The 21,141-nt window shown below is 37.7% G+C and overlaps 1 protein-coding gene across 1 annotated transcript in view; it reads left to right on the top strand.

The window, feature by feature from the left end:
- Positions 1 to 17,697, top strand: part of JAKMIP3 (Janus kinase and microtubule interacting protein 3) — a 126,818-nt gene extending 109,121 nt beyond the window's left edge. Inside the window, exons 11-23 of the mRNA XM_063434585.1 lie at positions 57 to 185; positions 1,322 to 1,405; positions 3,033 to 3,095; positions 4,836 to 4,934; positions 5,858 to 5,956; positions 6,051 to 6,104; positions 7,512 to 7,577; positions 10,749 to 10,817; positions 10,902 to 10,979; positions 11,910 to 12,113; positions 14,870 to 14,935; positions 16,209 to 16,280; positions 17,612 to 17,697. Of these exons, the coding sequence (XP_063290655.1) occupies positions 57 to 185; positions 1,322 to 1,405; positions 3,033 to 3,095; positions 4,836 to 4,934; positions 5,858 to 5,956; positions 6,051 to 6,104; positions 7,512 to 7,577; positions 10,749 to 10,817; positions 10,902 to 10,979; positions 11,910 to 12,113; positions 14,870 to 14,935; positions 16,209 to 16,259 (1,062 nt within the window). The 3' untranslated portion in view covers positions 16,260 to 16,280; positions 17,612 to 17,697. The remainder of the gene's footprint in view (positions 1 to 56; positions 186 to 1,321; positions 1,406 to 3,032; positions 3,096 to 4,835; positions 4,935 to 5,857; positions 5,957 to 6,050; positions 6,105 to 7,511; positions 7,578 to 10,748; positions 10,818 to 10,901; positions 10,980 to 11,909; positions 12,114 to 14,869; positions 14,936 to 16,208; positions 16,281 to 17,611) is intronic.
- Positions 17,698 to 21,141: the final 3,444 nt, after the last annotated feature.

Here is a 21,141-nt window from a genome sequence, read left to right as displayed (position 1 = left end):
CTTGACAGAATGTATTGAAATCATGCACCACTCGCAATGTGTTGCTTATGTGACAGGGTATGGCCAAAGAAGAGACTGAGCTGAGATTTCGCCAGCTGACCATGGAGTACCAAGCTTTACAACGTGCCTATGCACTCCTACAAGAACAAGTTGGTGGAACGCTTGATGCAGAGCGAGAAGTTAAGGTGTGTGTGTGTATATATATATATATATATATATATATATATATATATATATATATATATATCTCTTGTATATTATGCAATGCATCTGATAGGTCATTGAACATCACTGATGATGAAGTCTATGCTGACGAAGAAGAGGAGGATGTAGAGTATTGCAAGCCAGAAAATGTCAGATATCCCCAAAGAAGACGTGCAATGCCATGTTGTTTGTATGGTTTCCTTAGGAGTATATCTAAAAGATTGTTGTGTTTTTTTTTTTGTTTTGTTTTTTAACAGCATTTTCTTTCCAAAACATAACAATAATAGAAAAACATTCAGAAATAATGCAGTGTTTACATTGCAGCCTAGGGATATCTCCACTGGCCTCTCCTCAGATGGCTGCTAGAGGTGCTTCCTGGGGCAGTGCTGCACTGACGCTCTACATGGAGACGCTGAATTTTCCCCACAGAGATGCATTGATTCAATGCATCTCTATGTGGAGATGCTGATTGAGCAGGGTGGCATTTAACTCTGCCCCCCGCATTGCATCCTTGGCAGAGATCATTAGAAAAGCATTGTGATTTGGCTGAAATAATCAAATCTGATGATGTCAGCCAAGGAGGCGGATTGGGGCTGGGGCCAAATGCGAGGAGCCCTACGTGACACTGGAAAAAGGTGAGTAAATCACCTTTCTAACAAGAGGTAAGGGTTTTAGAACTCTAGTGTCATATACTACAGTGCCCTTTAATCTGTATTCTGAAGCAATACTTTACTCCTGAGGAAGAGAGGAAAACTTGAAATCTAGTCTTTTAAATATAATGTTAGTCCAATAAAAAAAATATATCATTCTTTACTGCAGCAATACTCTGGTATTTTGGAATCTTGTCTACTGCATTAATATGGCTAATAAAAAATAAAATAATATATATATATATGTATGTATGTATGTATGTATGTATTATAAAGTGTTCCTTTAAATAGCTAATTTTTCATTCTTTCAGTTTTTACCCTGATCCTATGATCTGAGGATTAAAAATTTTAAGTACATACAATGTCATTTAATCTTACAGCAAACTGTTGGACTGATATTCAAACAATTCTTCTTGTCGGTTTCATAGAGTATTAAAAACTTTTGATGTATTTTGTGTGATGTACAGACTCGGGAACAGCTGCAAGCAGATATAAATAGATATCAAACAAGAATAGAGGATCTGGAAAAAGCAATGTCTGAGCAGGGCCAGGTAAGATATCTAAACGTTTAACGACTTCATGCTTTCTGCTCAATAGAGGTAAACACATTTACATATTACAACTTTGTTTATTTTGCAACTTTTACTTCGTCACATAAAATAAAGATTATCTTTCATATTTACTATTGTGTGCGCTACATACAAAAAAAATTGCTGATGCATTGTGGGAAACTTTTTGTTTATTATCTGATGCTTCTGGACACTTGGCAGTTCCCATTGTACAGCGCTATGGAATTTGCTGGTGCTGTATAAATAATAATAAAATATTTGTAATAATAACATGTGTTACCATTTCTATAAAGATTAATTAGTTTTCAGTTGTATGTGTGTGTTTTTATCATTATACCTAGATGTGGCAGGTGTAATTTTTTTTGTTACTTTCACTGTATAGCGTGAATAAAAACAGGTAGTAAACAGCACTTATTATTATTTTATTATTTATATAGCGCCATCACATTCCGTAGCGCTGTACATTGGGATAAACTTGAATTTGCAGTGCACCCCCTGGTGCTACACCTTTAATTTCAAAAGGACAAAGTAAAACAAACGTTTCGGGCAATAGCCCTTTATTAATGCAAATGTCAATAAGGATATTAGCACTGATAAAGGGCTATTGCCCGAAACGTTTGTTTTACTTTGTCCTTCTGAAATTAAAGGTGTAGCACCAAGGGGTGCACTGCAAATTCAAGTTGCGCACGACTCCTATCTTTTTTCCTGTTTGCCTGTTATACACTGTTGGAACTACAGTATGGGGATATTGCTGAACAGTGGAGACTTTTTTGTCCATATTGAAATTTGTGTAGGCAGACAGTTTGCCTCTACCTCATTTATTTATAACGCTTATAAGCTCCTAATAAGCTCTTTGGGAGATTTTACTATGTCCATCGGCCACCAATTACCAGTGAACATTTGTAGCCTGTAAACTTACTGTAGTTACTAACATTATATAGCAACGTTCCGATTGGCAACTTGTTAGTAACAGTTACCTGAAACCATTTAAAAGCATCCCAAGGTTGTTAAAGGTATCAATACCATTTAATATACTTTATGATGTACAAGTATCAATATATCATTAGTCAAATATTGTGATATTATTTTTATTTGATAGAAAATGTATTAACGAATACAAACAATTCTGCCTGATCTATATGAAAGAGAGCTACGGAACTCAAAGTTCATTTTTTTTTTTTTATGATGCAGTTTTATTACATTTTATAATATTTTTTTGTATCAAAAATTCATCATTCGCAATGGTGTCTAAAATAAGACATTTTCCAAGAAAATCTGTGAGCTATTCATCATAGACTAACACTATTTAATGGACTGTGGCATGGAAATGGAAATAGCATTTATCATTACAAATATTCTCTGATTGTCTTTGAAAATGCAAACACAAAACAAGTATATTCTGGATAAAAGACTTGCTGTTTATTCACTTCCAACCCTACCTAGAACCACTTTTAGGCATTTCAAAGGCAAATTGGGCTAATAAATGCTGTTTAACTAAACTGCGGACTCTGCACTAGATCCCTGTTGAGGAACAGTAAGCAATTACGTATCTGCTAAATGAGCGGAAACAAACAAGAAATATCTACAGATATTACATTTTGTTTTTAAGGACATGAAATGGATTGAGGAAAAACAGGCATTGTACAAAAGAAATCAGGAATTTGTAGAAAAGGTAAGACATTATCACATTATGCTGGTCATGTTTCTAGCAATAACCTCCTAATCATATTTCTTCTTATTATTATTATTGCCATTTATATAGCGCCAACAGATTCCGTAGCGCTTTACAATATATTCCGTAGCGCTTTTGTATAGGTCTGTCTGTCTATCTATCTTAAACGGCCTAAACCACTTGCGTTAAATGACTTTTTTGTTAATATACTGTCTGTTAAAGAATTGCGTTACAGTAACTGTTTTACTCATCGTAGACACGTGATGATCTTCTTAAATGAGTGTTTGTGTCACTACTAATATGCAATCGAAAACCATTTGCTCTCCTTTTATATTTATGATCAAATATCTGTTGGTTATTCCTTAAAGGGACACTTCATAGCCCAAATACAAAATAAATAAAAATCACTGTTTAGTACAAATAAACTAAACGAAAACTTGCATGCCTTTAATTATTCCTTTTTTTCATTGGGTTTTGTCTGCAGTCGTTGCCAGTTCTGCCTTTCTAATCCCGCCCAGACTTTCTGCGGCTGTCCAATCAGAGACTTCCCAGTGCAGCTCAATGAGAAGTCTTTGCAAGTCAGGTGCTCTGTGCAATTGCTGCCTTTTGAGTTTAGCTCCACTGACCCAAACAAACCAGGAAGTAACAGAACCTGTCTGCTTGAAAGCCAAAGGGGGGAGGGTGTAACCAGATTAATTTATAAAAGTGTCGGTTTCTGTTGAAAGAGTGCACACTCTTCAAACTCAAAGCTTTTCAGCAACCTAAAATGCTTTCAGGTTTTGCGTGTCCCTTTAACTTTAATATTTTTACTTGGTGTCCTTTTAGACCACTGACTTAGACAGATCCATGAGTGATACATCCCTTGCAACTTAATTTCTTTTAACAGTTTAGAGACATATGTTAAATGATTTACAGATCTATGAGACATTGTCCTATTTCCATTCAGTCTCTGTCATACTGCAAATGACAGCTATAAAAAAATTATTTAAAAAAAAAATAAAAAATGTGTATTTTTTAAATTCATTGTATGGTAACACAACAAGCAAGTGACAAGTTAATTACCCTTGACAGAGCCCCAGTCAAATCATAGTGGCCTTTTATGGTCATTGTGGAAGTATTAAAAAAAAAAAACCATAAATTCATTACTTAGAGGGTGTCTATTTAATAGAAAACAAATGATCCTACCACTCCTACATAAAGGTAAAGTGTAAAGGTATGTTTCTGTGCTGGTGATTTGCAAATCAATAAAACTAACTTTGGAGAATGAAAACCCTCTTGCTGTTAGATTAAATCTTTTATATGTTTTTATTTTTCATACTGATCAATTGACAGATTATTGACAAATATACAAGTTTACGGCTTTAGGTTCACAAGACCCTTCTCTAGTGTCAAAGCGTAGTGATTATAGGTTATCTACATACCATGAGTGACTACATAGACATTTAGATGATTAGATGATTAGGTGGTTAGATGGTTGGATGGAGACTAGCACAGCATTTGGAAGCGCTATGAGTTCAGGAAATAGAGAACTTTACTGGCCGTAGATGGTATTCTGGTGTGTGCAGTCATTAACACTTTGGGTTACTGAGCTAAGTTACTGAGCTAATCTTTCAGTTGTTTTAAGATGGATTTAAAGTATTTTCGGAACAGGGAAATCATAAACATTATGTAAATGTAAGTTATTGTTCTTTGATTTTTAGGGGTAAAAAGGAAATGTAAATGATGTTTTCTCCTTGTCAGATTAAACAGATGGAGACGGATGAAGCAAAGCTACGGCATGATGTACAGGATGTGAAAGACCAGAATGAACTACTGGAATTTCGAATTCTTGAGCTTGAAGTAAGCACCCAAACTAAGATTATAGAGAACTTCCTACACTAATCGTAAACACTAGTTTGCGTTCCTATTTCAGTGTTGATGTCTTTTCTTTTTTTCCATTTTTTTTTTTTTTTAAACAAACATGCAAGGTGTTATTTGATTTGGAATACAAATACTTTCTTAGCTGATAAAATGCTTGGTGGGTTTTGGTGGAAACGAGAACTCATTAATCAGGCTTAGTTGTTATTCCAGCTATTAAACATTACTTTGAGATGTCCTATGCTTTGATTGCATTGTAGACGACAATAAAAACAAATCTCAATTTGTTTAAAATATAAAGACGCATTATCGTATGGTGTATGAATCTGCTGTAATAATTTAACATTTTTGGTGGGTTTTTAAATTCTTAAAGGGAAACTACAGTGCCAGGAAAGCAAAGTTGTTTTACTGGCACTATAACAACCTAGTGTGCCCCTCCCCCACATGGTACAGTAGGTGTTAAAAATCTCTTCTGTCACTTACCTGGGTCCAGCGCCAATGTCCTTCGACGCTTCTCCTCCGCTGAGGTCATCCGGCGTGGGAGACCTAACCGCATGCGCGGCACTGGCCTTATGACTTATAACATACCTAATGACGTATAATACGTTCCCACAGATTTTGGGTGACTCTGGATGTCCTCATGCATAGTGACTCAGAGAAGTCCCTCTAGTGGCTGTCTAGAGGTGGAGGTAACCCTTAAAGCTAATTATTGCAGTCTATTAATAATCGCATTAATTGCCTTTGCAGAATTAGGGGACCTAGGACAGAGCACCCAAACCACTTGAATGAGCTGATGTGGTCTGGGTGCCTATAATGCCCCTCTAATGGTTAAGAATGGCTATGAAATGTAAAAACATTTATTTGTATCTTTCTCTGTTATTCAGACTGTATTTTTCCATCTTTAGGAGCGGGAAAGGAGATCACCTGCCATCACATTTCACCATATTCCCTTTCCAGAAGGAAAAAGTCCTCTGCAAGTATATTGCGAAGCTGAAGGTGTTACAGTAAGTCTTCTTCTATGTCTTGTTGGAGTGTCCTACGAATATCACGGCTTCTATCAAGGCTCAATCTTCTTTCTTTCTCTGTTTGCGTTTCTAGGATATCATTGTTTCTGAGCTGATGAAAAAATTAGACATCCTAGGGGATAACGCCGTAAGTGTATGTTCATTTTCTAAATTGTGCATGTTTCGTTGTGTCATTTGTCCCTTTTGCTGTTGCCACATGTGCTGCATGCACGGAACCCATCGGCTAAACAGGTGTATGGGGCAGATTGGCTTTCTTTAAACAGTGGCCAGTAACATACTAAAGTTCATCTTCTTGACATTTTACCATCTGCCTCAGTTGTATCTTCTTCCTAAATACATCATTATGCTCCCACACTGACCTTCTGCTTAACAGAATATTTTTTGGTTTACAAAATATTATTCCATCTGGCTCTTTCTATTAGAAATGTTTTCCTTGGTTCCTTCCACTATTCATTCATTCTTCTACACTGAAGCTGAATCAGGGATACGATTTTCTTACTTTTTGTTTTTGGCTTTTTGAGTGCAAAGGCTAAACACAATTGTTTTTATTTTTATTTTTTTATTATAGTTTTGCAAAAATATTTGTTTCCCTTCTCCAAACATTGGAAAAGATCATAATTTTTATGTTTGATGGGTTTTACCTTTGTTTCCAGTTTGAACAAGTAGCAAAGGTTGAAGGGATTCTATTGTGTGTAAGGAATGCAAACATGTATTCCTTACAATGTAGTCCCCTTTGCCTCCCCCTCATTCATGCATCCTTCTCAGCATGTAAAAAACTTTGTTTACTGACCTGATTCCAGCGTCGATCTTCCTTGGCACTAGATTTGTACTCCACCTCCTCAGACGTCGTCCGGTGGGGGGGACCTAATGCGCATGTGCTGCAAGCTCCGCGCACACATTAGACCCTCCCCAGAAGAAAGCATTGATTCAATGCTTTCCTATGGAGATTTTACTGACGCTGAACATCCTCATGCAGAGCATGAGGACGTTCCGCATCAGTTAGGTTAGCCACCAGGAAGCACCTCCAGTGGCTTTCTCATTGACAGCTACTAGAGGAAGTCTTAGTCCTGCCATGTAATCATCGCAGTTTCTACAAAACCGTCATGATTTACATTGTAGGACTAAGGGGGGCAGGGACACTGTACCCAGACCACTTCAATAAGCTGCAGTGGCCTAGATGCCTATATTGTCCTTTTAAACAAATGCAGTTTAAATAAAATGTTCATTTGCCACTTTTTATCGTTTGAGTTCACGAGTGCTGAGCAAGGCAAGGCAAGTAAACTATGTTAAAGCTTTGTTCAAACACATACCACTCAAATGGAAAATCTGTTTTAGGTTCTTCTTATTATATTAGCTCAAAAACTTGATGGGTATTTGGATAAATTAATACCATTACTGAGTTAACTGAAATGGAAAATATGCGTACAAAACATGCTTTTAATGTGCTTGCATTTATTATTTCATATGAGCCAGTAATAACTGTAAACCATTCGAAATGATTGAACTGACCTCTTGCATGTACTTTTGGATGTAGAGTTTGGCAAATGACGAACAAGTGGTTGTTATACAAGCAAGAACAGTCCTAAATTTGGCTGAAAAGGTAACAATTTAACCAGTTTGACTTGCATATGTATTTTTTTTTTTTTGCATACTGAATAACCTTAGGCTCTTTTCTGGCAAGCTAGTTGTCACTTTGTGTGACAAACTAACATTATTATTATTATTTTTATACATTAAGGTAATTTTGTTCCTGAAGCAAAAATGGGGAAATGCATAGGGCAGATATTGTTTAATTATTATATGGTTTACATCTATATATACTATAATTATATGCCAAATTACATAGCCAATTAATGTACTTTGTTCAGAATTGTTGTTCATACTTGAAAGGCTTGTAAGGAGAGCGGCATAGAAGCGGTTTTATGATTTATCATAGTAATGAGATGGTGATAATACACACCGGTACACTTCCATATAGGTATGTATTCTTTGCAGTTATTTAGTGGCAAGTGTTCTATATCATGATTATCAGGTGGCTACATTATTCAGACACATAACCTTATCCCAAATATTGTCCTTACATTACAAACCACATGCATATCGCAAATATTGTCCTTACATTACAAACCACATGCATATCCCAAATATTGTCCTTACATTACAAACCACATGCATATCCCAAATATTGTCCTTACATTACAAACCACATGCATATCGCAAATATTGTCCTTACATTACAAACCACATACATATCGCAAATATTGTCCTTACATTACAAACCACATGCATATCCCAAATATTGTCCTTACATTACAAACCACATGCATATCGCAAATATTGTCCTTACATTACAAACCACATGCATATCGCAAATATTGTCCTTACATTACAAACCACATGCATATCCCAAATATTGTCCTTACATTACAAACCACATGCATATCGCAAATATTGTCCTTACATTACAAACCACATGCATATCCCAAATATTGTCCTTACATTACAAACCACATGCATATCCCAAATATTGTCCTTACATTACAAACCACATGCATATCCCAAATATTGTCCTTACATTACAAACCACATGCATATCCCAAATATTGTCCTTACATTACAAACCACATGCATATCGCAAATATTGTCCTTACATTACAAACCACATGCATATTGCAAATATTGTCCTTACATTACAAACCACATGCATATCGCAAATATTGTCCTTACATTACAAACCACATGCATATCCCAAATATTGTCCTTACATTACAAACCACATGCATATCGCAAATATTGTCCTTACATTACAAACCACATGCATATCGCAACTATTGTCCTTACATTACAAACCACATGCATATCGCAAATATTGTCCTTACATTACAAACCACATGCATATCGCAACTATTGTCCTTACATTACAAACCACATGCATATCGCAAATATTGTCCTTACATTACAAACCACATGCATATCCCAAATATTGTCCTTACATTACAAACCACATGCATATCTCAAATATTGTCCTTAAATTACAAACCACATGCATATCGCAAATATTGTCCTTACATTACAAACCACATGCATATCGCAACTATTGTCCTTACATTACAAACCACATGCATATCTCAAATATTGTCCTTACATTACAAACCACATGCATATCGCAAATATTGTCCTTACATTACAAACCACATACATATCGCAAATATTGTCCTTACATTACAAACCACATGCATATCGCAAATATTGTCCTTACATTACAAACCACATGCATATCCCAAATATTGTCCTTACATTACAAACCACATGCATATCCCAAATATTGTCCTTACATTACAAACCACATGCATATCGCAACTATTGTCCTTACATTACAAACCACATGCATATCGCAACTATTGTCCTTACATTACAAACCACATGCATATCGCAACTATTGTCCTTACATTACAAACCACATGCATATCTCAAATATTGTCCTTACATTACAAACCACATGCATATCGCAAATATTGTCCTTACATTACAAACCACATGCATATCGCAAATATTGTCCTTACATTACAAACCACATGCATATCGCAAATATTGTCCTTACATTACAAACCACATGCATATCGCAAATATTGTCCTTACATTACAAACCACATGCATATCGCAAATATTGTCCTTACATTACAAATCACATACATATCGCAAATATTGTCCTTCTGTTCTTTACTGCAAACCTTTGTCTAATGTTATTACAAAATGGATGATATGCAAAAATAAAAAAAACAAGGTCTACAACCATATTTTTACCTGTGTATCATTTTCTTTTATGATCGTAACGTTGCCACTTTGTCCCTTTTGATGCAATTAACCTGCTTGTGGTTTGAACACCCTGACTGCCTGGAGATTTTTTTTTATTTTTTATTTTTTACTGTGAACATCATATATGAAGGCTGGTTAAAAAGACTAATAGTGCTGGTTTGTAGTTAATAGGTTAGGCAAGCCTGCCAGAGATCAACCAATATTGAAAACTACATTAACTGTAAAGTTTACAATAGCTCCATCTACTGTCCAAACCTGTGTTTTCACTTATTATATGTAAGAAGTATTGTTACCGTGTATTGTTAAATACTGTGGCATCCTTCTGTAACATGGTTTTAATGGTGCAAAATTTAACTGCAGTCATTTTGTGCGTGTGTAAACAAAATTAGATCAAAATGGTTAACAAAAGGAGGATGTTGACAACCCAGCAGTTTTCTTTGGGGTTTAATGACTTACCTGGGAATTGTGGATGAATGACAATTTGTAATGTTTTGCGATCGACTGTGTTTCCATCTACTTCGGTCTAAAAATGCCGCTTCTCTCCAATCTTCTTTGTAGCTACACATATCTGACATTTACTATGCATAATACACAAAGCAACACGCTCTTGTTTCTTAAAACATAGTGAAAATAAATTACAATATTAACTTGAAATGTTGTGTGAATATTTTTTAATTAGAAACATTTTCAATAGGATGATTATTCTATACTATTGGCCTCTTTATAAAAAGACGTGACTTTTTACAAATAGTTTTTTCGCCATAGAAGCTAGCAGTGGGAGGCAATCAAATCATTGGTTCTAGTTGTACCCCAATCATAGATCAAAGCATCTAGACTTTGGTAGGAGTATCAAGGGGAGTGCTAAAAAAAACTTTTGTGTATTTGTGGTTGGAAGAAAAAAACTCTCATTAAAAATTCTGTAATATAATTAATAAGCTGCTCTTTTTTTATATAGTGGCTTCAGCAAATAGAGGTGACTGAATCCGCTCTACAGCAAAAGATGATTGACATTGAGAATGAGAAAGTAAGATCCAAAAAGCACACAATAAAAAATAGAGACCAGTGAATGTGGCATGAAAAATAATATTGCATCTTTTTATTTTAATAGGACCTGTTCACGAGGCAGAAAGGATATTTAGATGATGAGTTGGATTTCCGGAAAAAATCTTTGGATCAGGCTCATAAGGTAACACACTTTTGGATAATGTTTTCTTTCAATGTTTCAGTAAAAAGAAAAAAAATCCTTAATGAGTTTTCGTACATTTAGATTTTTGAGCATTACTGAAGACATTTGTGTCGGTGCATTACATAGCCCACTAGCTAATTAACCTCGCCTAGAATTATATTTTTTACTTTTCATGTTAATGTGTTTAAAGGGGGACAGTTACTGTCAGACAAGGTGTTGGGGACCGTTACTGTCAGACAAGGTGTTGGGGACCAGGAACCAGACAGAGACAGAACTTAGATGCAAAACACCTTTATTATAAATAGCAAATAAAGAAATAACCAAAAGCAAAGTCCAGGAGGCCAGCAGGGATCAGGCACCAGAGTGGGTAGTCAGACGAGTCAGAATCAGGAGAACGGAGAGCAGCAGAGTCAGGAACAAGGCCAGGAGTCAGGAACCAGGAACACATAGGGAACAGGGAGTCTTCTGGGAAACCAGAAACCACGCAAGCAGTGACGTACACACAATCCATGGGGCCCCGGTGCAAACTTGATTCATGCCCCCCTCCCTTTTATTCTAACTAGGTACCTTGTATACTATAACTTGCTATACTGTGTATAGGTTTACACTACTTATTTGCACTGTACATAATTGTTATACATTGTCATTTTTTTATTGTACAGTGCACTTTTATTTCCCTCTTTCCTATGTAAGGGCATTAGCTTTGCATATCAGAGCACCAAAAATTGGAGCATGCAATGAAAATTGATTAAGGGCACAATTTAGTTTAAGTTCATTTAAGTTTGATCGTGGAATCAACGAATCCACATGTAAGATATATTAAGCAAACTTCATTTAGTTCACTATTAAAGTTTGTGTTCTTGACATTCATGTGTTGAATTAAATATTAAATCAGATGCAGAAAACTAACATAGCTTTACTTTTATGAAGCATATATTGGAACTGGAGGCTATGTTATATGACGCCTTGCAACAGGAGGCTGGGGCTAAGATGTCTCAGATCCTTTCAGAAGATGAAAGGGAAAAGTTGAAGTGTGCAGTGGACCAGTGGAAACGACAGGTGATGAGCGAGCTTCGAGAAAGAGATGCTCAGATATTGCGTGAGAGAATGGAAATCATTCAACATGCTCAACAGGTAAATGACAACTGTACGGAATAGTTTCAACCCTGAACATTCCAAAAGACTATATGATAGGATTTAGATTTTCATTTCTCTGTGTCTAATGATCCAAATTCCAGGAAGCATGGCCATGAAGTTACTCATTGACAATAGACTATAACCATCGCATATAAAAAAATCTGCCAAGTTCTAAAGATACCTGCGCTAAGACAGCTATGCAATTCAGTAGATGGATGGACACGTATCTCCCACTTTATGCTTCCTTTTTTCTGATCAATATTGTCAAGAATGCTAGAGCGCTTATTCTGCTAAAGCTGCCATTTCATTACTGAATTGCTGAATCTTACTCTTCGAACAGAAATTGATGTAAGATGACCTATGCATTTCACAATGCAACTGAAGCCTTAGCAGGTGACAAACTGTTTGTATTGTTTAAAGAACACTAGCGTTTGGAATGCAAACATGTATTCCTTATGCTATAGTGTTGCAATGACAGTTTAGACTCCTGGGCCCACCCTAAATTAAAAAATAAGACTTTTTACTTGGCTTTTAGCCCACAGCATGCCACTCTCTATGTGATAGCCCTGCCTCATTGGCTGAGTTTATCAATCAATAGGGGAGCATTGGGAGCTTATTGTGCACGCTCGGGAAATCACTGGTCTGTGCAATCAGCATCTTCTCATAGCGATGTCTTGTATCAATGCATGCTTTTAATGGTCAAAGCTAAGTTTTGGTTTGGCAAGTTTAAAACTGAAGGATTAGAAATGTTTCCCTCTGACAACAATCATCTATCTCTGATAATAGTGTAAAACTATGAATGAGCCTCTACCAAGTAACCATAACGATGTAACGATGGTGTCTCATCAGGAAGACCATTTGTTGTGACCTATTACTTTTTAGGAACTCTGGTTTACATTTTTTTTTTATTTTTTATGTGCTTCTATGTTTTTGTTACACTGTATTGCACACTCACAAAAATGTTCTGTATCACCACTAATGAAACCTATCAAATTGGAATGGAGACCAAGTTTTAAAAACAACAACAAATGTTAATTCCAAAATGTATTTCCAAAGCCCATATGTTTCTGTACGGTTTCATATCTGACTGTGGTCTGAGATAGTTTAAAATGTACTCGCTAACAGCTACTCTTGGTTGACAGTTCATTTAAATGTAAAGGTTCAGCCCATTGCCAGCACATAGTTCCATAAGTATACATTATTATAGGCAAACTTGAAACGTGAAAATTACGCAAGACCATTTAGTTTGCTTTTGTATTGTGATTATTCTTTCTATAGCACTTTGTCACAGATTTTCTCTTTGTACCTGTAGTTCATGGGTAGTCAACCTGGTCCCTACCGCCGTAAAAAAAACAAAAACACTAGTGGGCAGTTTGGGTTTTTGGGTGGGTGGTGGGTTTTGCAGAAAATGCCCGGTGGGCCGCGGTGTCCATAGACCAAGGCAGTCAGGGGAGATAATTTCATCTCCCCTGCCGGCCCCTGCATAGCCAACCTTGCTGTAATCCCTCTCGGGCTGTTGAGGAGCTCAAAGATCTCCCTCACCTGCCCGCTGGCACTTAGTTCCAGCAGAGGGTGGGAAGGGTCTCCTACGAGCAGGCGGGTCAGAGCCTTTCTGCATGTTAACATTGCAACGCTCCAATACAGTGCTATGCTCGCAGGAGGACAGGAGAGTCAGCCTGCAGCCGGAGGAGCTGCGGGCTAAAGTGAACATGCCACCACTAGATAACCACAGCTTGCAGCATTATGTCACCCCTCCATGGTTACAGGTAAGAAGAAAGCAGGGGGATCTGCCTTCACAGCTGCACACAGCACATACACATACACTACACCCCTTACACACACACTGCCCCTCTCACACACACATTGCCCCCTCACACATCCTACACTCTCACACACACAGAGACTGCCCCCTCACACATACATTGCCCCCCTGACACACACTGCACCCCCTACTCACACTGCACCCCTACTCACACTGCACCCATCACACACACTCCATCCCTTACACACACAGTGCACCTCTCACACACAGTGCACCCCTCACACACAGTGCACCCCTCTCACACAGTGCACCCCTCTCACACAGTGCACCCCTCTCACACAGTGCACCCCTCTCACACAGTGCACCCCTCTCACACAGTGCACCCCTCTCACACAGTGCACCCCTCTCACACACTGCACCTCTCTCACACACTGCACCTCTCTCACACACTGCACCTCTCTCACACACTGCACCTCTCTCACACACTGCACCTCTCTCACACACTGAACCTCTCTCACACACACTGCACCCCCCACACACACACACACACTGCCCCCTCACACACACATACTGCCACCCTCACATACGGCACCTTTCACACACATGGCACCCTTCACTCACACACACACACCACCCTTCACACACACATGTTACCATCAACAAAAATGGGTGGTAGGTATTAAAAGGTTGGGTACCCCTGGTCAGTCTGTTCTTTTACCTCTGTGGGGAACTTGGGAACAATCCATTTACTTGCATTGCCCTAAATGTACCTATTAATGCTGACCATTATTGTCAACCTACTAATATTGAAACTTCCTGGTATTTTCCAAATATTTTCATTGATGAAAATTGATAGTCTCTGCTTCTCTCATCAAGTAACCTCCACCTATAACCCCTCTTTTCATACTCATGCTGTAAGATTGTTTAACTCTGCATTTGACGAGAGAGTAAAGGCACTCTTTTTCAGTTATTCTTTTTTCTTTCTTTACAGAGGGTAAAAGAGTTAGAAGAAAAAATTGAATTTCAGAAGAGGCAGATTAAAGAGTTAGAAGAGAAGGTAAGACTTATTTTGTATGGATACTGTGTAACTGAACAATTCTATGTAAATAAGCCACCTGCTGTCACTCTGCCAGTCGAGATCACAAACCGTCTAACTGAAAAATGATTTATTGAGACCGGGTACTGAGATCAACACAGGTCCTATTAATCTGGTGACACTTCAGCTCGTGATAGTCTCTAAACCAGTCTTCCCCAAACTCCGGCCCTCCAGATGTTGCTGAACTACAACTCCCATGATTCTCACCCTATCTATTTCATTGATAGACTCATGGGAGTTGTAGTTCAGCAACATCTGGAGGGCCGGAGTTTGGGGAAGCCAGCTCTAAATAGTAAGCACAAATTTAATAATTTGTTTCTATGATACCCAAGGTGGGGGGTTCTAGATTTATGGAAATCCTGGCTAAAGATGTACACTGGATCCCTTCTAGAATTCAACTGATAACAATCTGCTTGCTTCTGACCTTACTGATCTGTGGGTCCCTATCAGGAAAAGGACAGCTGTGCAAGCTTTGCACAGAGATAGTGTTGCATTACTATAATGTTTAAACAAGCATGCTGTTCATATAATTACAGTACAATTTGCCAATGATTAATTATATACAAATGTACCAATCCAGTGCCTACCGGATTTTTTTGTTGTAGGCACCCAGACCAGTAAATCTAAATGTTGTATTCCCGACAGTCACTAGAGGTGCTTCCTCCCCAATAGCCCATAACTCACATCTGTGCTGGTGCATTGATAATATGTAAAACGCACATCTGCATGATCATGTGCAAATCTATCCACCCTTGGAAACCAATGATAGTCTGAGGACACTGGCAATCTATCCTCCCTTGGAAACCAATTATAGTCTGAGGACACTGGCACCCATTGAGTCACAGCAATGATTTCGTAGATACATTGCTTTATATGTTTAAGAGACAATGAATGTTGGATTCTAAAATCTATGTTTTCAAATGATGATGTTTATTTTTTTAATTTTTTTTAATTTTTTTATTTAGCATGCCAGTAAATATACTGCCTGTGCTCACTGTGTAAATACCATGTTTCAAGGAAACCAAACCTTGCAAGAATGTATGAATCTGTCTGTTTATCTATCTATGTGTGTGTGTGTGTGTGTGTGTGTGTGTGTACATATATGTATATGTATAACTTTACTATATATATATATATAATTTATAGTAAAATTATTCTGGTTACACATGTTATTAAATGTTGTTACATTTGAAGACCTGTTTCAAAATAACTAACATTTTTTTTTCTCTTTTAGTTTTTATTTTTGTTTTTATTTTTCTCTTTAGCTTTTATACTTTGGTCATAGACCCTCTGCACAATATAGAAGGTAAGTTTTAGTGTGTATCATTACTTCAGTCCTACAGAGGCAATGTGATAACGTCTTACCAAGGGAAAAAAAAAAGGAGTTTGTATATGGTCACAGATGGAATTTAATGACAGATAAGAATCAGCCATGTGTATAATTTAATTCAAAAAAATAAAAGATACCCATCATTTTTTTTCATAAACTGTGAATGTCAAGTGTGGCATACATTACCAGTCTCTTGCTGTCTCAGGGTTTGAATGTTCCACCATGCAAATGTGTCTGGTTGCTTGGTAGCCATAAATAAATAAATCAATCATGTGAATCTCAATGTGTGAACTGGACCTCTAAGCCCAAAAATGTAGCTTTAAGACCATTAAGCTCTCTGTTAAAAGCAGCAACATGTATTCAAATTCTATGTTTAAATGCCAAGCCTCAATCGCAAGCCAGTAACCAACCTCAAGCTGATGAGTTGCATTAACAATGAACAGCTGTCCACGAGTGGTTCACTGGCTTTGCTCCTCTTCCTGAGTTGTGTTTCAAAGCTGTTGTATACAGCAGACAGAAACTCCTAGGAATGCGTTTAACAATGTATTTACTATTTAACTATATGTCTACTGCATTAATGTTTCAGTTCAATTAAATGTTAAAATATGGCAAAAGAAAGAGTATTATCGTGTTTATGCTTGGAGTACCTTTCCATCCTCCTCTCTTAAGCTAACAGAAAATGAAGCTACCAGGGACTGCATCAACTTTGTACTCTGATCCATAGTTGTCTGCTTTCTCGTCAACCATTATTACCCATTAGAAGTCTTGGCTTATGAGAAAAGGCATTTTATTGCATAGTACAAAATCCATGAGTCATTCGTAACTTAGAAAACCAATGAGCCCCAGGGCTAGCATTACTCTTTTCTCCCCCACAGATAGCCGAGTGCACAGGGTTATGATGTTAATAGCATCTCCATGCGCTCTACGGCCCTTCCTTTAGGGGAGAGAACCTGCCGCCATGTGGGCCTGGCAAAAAGGGGAAAGAGCAATCCTCCTTCTTACCTGAGCACTCCTGCTGTACCACCGATGATACAGGATTAGGCAGGCTTCCCCTCTGCTTCTCCTCTCCCCATGGCCGTGACCTCTACAGCCTTATGGGAAGTCCGGTCCTGGGCAATAGTGTTATGAAAAAGTACCACACAGAAAAAGTATGCTATGTAACTAAGGGGTTAAACACAAATCTTATGAACTGTATGATACTTTATGATAAAAATGATGATGCAGTTAAGTGTCTGGCTATATCGTTTTAAGTTGTTTTGAGTGCCTAATTCATAACTTTCCATACCTAACACATTTTTTTCTTTTAGCTTGTACGGGACTATGAAGCCACGTCTGCAGAGAATTGATTAAATGGTAACTGATGCACAAAAGACCAGATATGTATTATTCATAAAGGCCAAAAATACAAATATTTTTATTGACTTCCACTGGAGAGGTGCTGTGCTGGATTTTGCAGCAATCTGTGTGCTATAGATTTTTGGGACAATTTAAAAACAAAAAACATTCACAAACTTTGCATAAAAACCTTCTACTAGTTCAGATCGTATGGATATACCTTTGTTTCCTGCTAAGCAGGTAGTAAAATGCTTCTGTGAAGAAGTGCACCTTTATCACGTGTTTAATTACGACATAAACGGTGAGCCATTTCCATTAGAGATCAAAGACAAAATTGATTGGATGACAACTTCAAGTTCGGGTACATTTTTCAGGAGTTTATTATGTTAGTTTTTAAATTAATTCTGGACTCACCTCTTGTCATGGGAAAGATACAACTTTCAGATCTGATCATCTGAACTTCGTCATTTTTGAATTATGGATGTCGATATTAAAAGAAAAACAGAAACAAGAAAGACTGCTTTACATTAATTCTCTACATTAACATGGGTTTATTGCTGTCGGATATGTACTAATGGAGGCTGCTGTGCTGGTGGCAGGAATATGAATATATATGTATACCAAAAAAAGTTATTATATTATGAAGAAGATATACAAAGAAAATATGAATCATTGGCTTAGCATGGCACAGAAAACGAAGCACAATGGATAAGAGACTTCTGTCAAACAGGAAATATAAACTATTGACTATAGGAAGAGAACACGTGTTGAGGAATCGCTAAATTCTCACCACTATCCAAATAACCTACACTATGGATCACATTCCAGTTAGGAAGAAGGCAAAGAAGTGATTGGAGAAACTCATAATGCCCTTCAATATAATACTTTTATTTTTTTAGGATTTCAGTTATCCACAGAATGTGAGGTAAGAAATACAATATCTGCAAGTATTATTACATACCTTACCCATGGCCTTGATTTAATATTTTTGGATAAGCTTTTTTTTTCTGTCATATGGTGGCAGTACTAGTGGGTTTTGCTCCTTCCTGTGGACAAGCATCTAACAAGCTTAATTAAATCAACAAAACCCCTCCCCCTTGCCCTATAAGAAGGGCTATCCGGCAAAACCAACCCCAGTTTCCTTTCTTGTCCCGAGAGGGAAGGACACAGCTGGAGGGTGAGACACACAGGCTGCTGGTCTGGGGGATTCCGGTACGAGAGCTGCCCGGGCGGTTAGCTGAGAGACCATGCTACCTCCGTTATGGTTACGGAGCAAATGGATACATTGCCTCTTATGCCGAGAAGGTTCCGGCGAATACTTTCTGGAGGCGGTCTTGATGACCTGCGCACAGCAGTGGAACGCACGCCCGGGAGGTGATGCGTTCCACCAAAAGTTTCCGGTGGTGCGCATGCGCATGCCGAAACTTTATTAAAAAAAAAAAAAAAAAAAAGGCGCGAAGTTTGATGCTCGGCATAGATGAAGCTGTGCAGTACCCACTGACAGCATGGATGCTTGCCAGAAGTGGTACGCCGTGTCACCAACCCCCCACACGGTTCAGAGGCATTTTGAGGTGAGGTGAATTAATCTTTCCTTCAAAATGATCTCTGTAAAAGTTTAGACACTTCATTTGCAAAGTGTGAAGCCACGTGGTAAGAAGAGGACAAAGATGACGGTATATGTACCCACTTTATGCACTATGATGAATTGCTGTGAGCAGTATAGGTACTCTCTATATGCTCTATGACGAATTGCTGTGAGCAGTATATGTACTCGCTATATGCACTATGACGAATTGCTGTGAGCAGTATATGTACTCACTATATGCACTATGACGAATTGCTGTGAGCAGTATATGTACTCACTATATGCACTATGACGAAGTGCTGTGTGCAGAAGATGTATGCAATATATACACTACGATGTGTTGCTGTGAACAGTATATGTAATCACTATATGTTCTATGACGAGTTACTATGAGCAGTATATAAACTCACTATATGCACTATGATGAATTGCTGTGAGCAGTATATGTACTCGCTATATGCACTATGACGAATTGCTCTGAGTAGTATATGTACTCACTATATGCACCATGACGACTTGCTGTGTGCAGAAGATGTATGCAATATATGCACTACGACGTGTTGCTGTGAACAGTATATGTAATCACTATATGTTCTATGACGAGTTACTATGAGCAGTATATATATACTCACTATATGCACTACGACGTGTTGCTGTGAACAGTATATGTAATCACTATATGTTCTATGACGAGTTACTATGAGCAGTATATATTCTCACTATATGCACTATGACGTGTTACTATGTGCAGTATATATTCTCGCTATATGCACTATGACGTGTTGCTGTGAACAGTATATGTAATCACTATATGTTCTATGACGAGTTACTATGAGCAGTATATATTCTCTCTATATGCACTGTTGTGTTGCCGTGAACAGTATAGGTTACCACTATATGTTTTATGACAAGTTCTGTGAGCAGTGTATGCACTCACTATGGGCACTATGACGAGTTGCTGTGCACAGTATATGTACCCACTATATGCTCTGTGTGTGTGTCTAAGATGACTCGGCTTCAGTAGGGTACACACTATAAAGTCCTTGTATAAGGACAAGAACCTCTTTAGATGTATCCACTATATGCTCTATGTCGCATTGTTTTGTTATCCACTCGACCTTAGTAGATGCACCCACTATATGCTCTATGCCGAGTTTGAAGTGTGGCCTCCGCTTCATTAGTTGTATGCACTGTATTCGTTAAGTATGAGAACTCAACCTCCGTGCATGCTCTGTTAGGAGTTACTTGAGGACTCAGCCTTAGTATATGCATCTACTATATACTCTGTCGAGTTGATGGGTGGTCTCAACTTCAGTAACCACTATAGGCTATTTTAGGGGGGTTCTTTTCCTTTTATATACTCTATAAAAAAAAAAAAAAAAAAAAGCCTCACTAGTTTATGGGATATAGGTATACTCTATATGCCTTATGTATGAGGTACTGGGAAGACAGGGCCTCAGTATATGTCTTCACTAGTTTCTCTATGGATGAGTTACCAGGAGATGTATGCTCATTAGCCGGTATAGAGATGGCATCTTCACAGTAGCTCATATATCTATATCTATAACTGTATCTATATCATCTCCACAGGAGTTGCGTAACCCTGGTATATGGCATAGGTTGTGTAGGTATGCTTTCTGTTCATACAAGATTCAGTATAGGTTACTGATATCTCTGGCAATTTGGACGGTTAACGAACACACACAATGTAGGTGTTTTTTCATTAACACACTGCAGAACAGGATTAACCTCTGCCCCAGTCGTTTCAGAAATTGCAGTGGTCTAATAAATTCCGTTACTTGTAGCAGGTGATTAGCGTGTAACCTCGGTACTGTCTAAAGAAGTACTGTTGTGTATATTAAGGCGATTATTTTAATTTTTGGAGATCAGACTGAGATCAGATCAGACTGAGCGTAC

The sequence above is a fragment of the Pelobates fuscus genome, chromosome 10 (assembly GCF_036172605.1).
Source record: "Pelobates fuscus isolate aPelFus1 chromosome 10, aPelFus1.pri, whole genome shotgun sequence".
Taxonomy (NCBI): Eukaryota; Metazoa; Chordata; class Amphibia; order Anura; family Pelobatidae; genus Pelobates; species Pelobates fuscus.
Note: the sequence above shows the minus strand (reverse complement) of the source record. Positions and strands in the feature narration are given on the sequence as shown.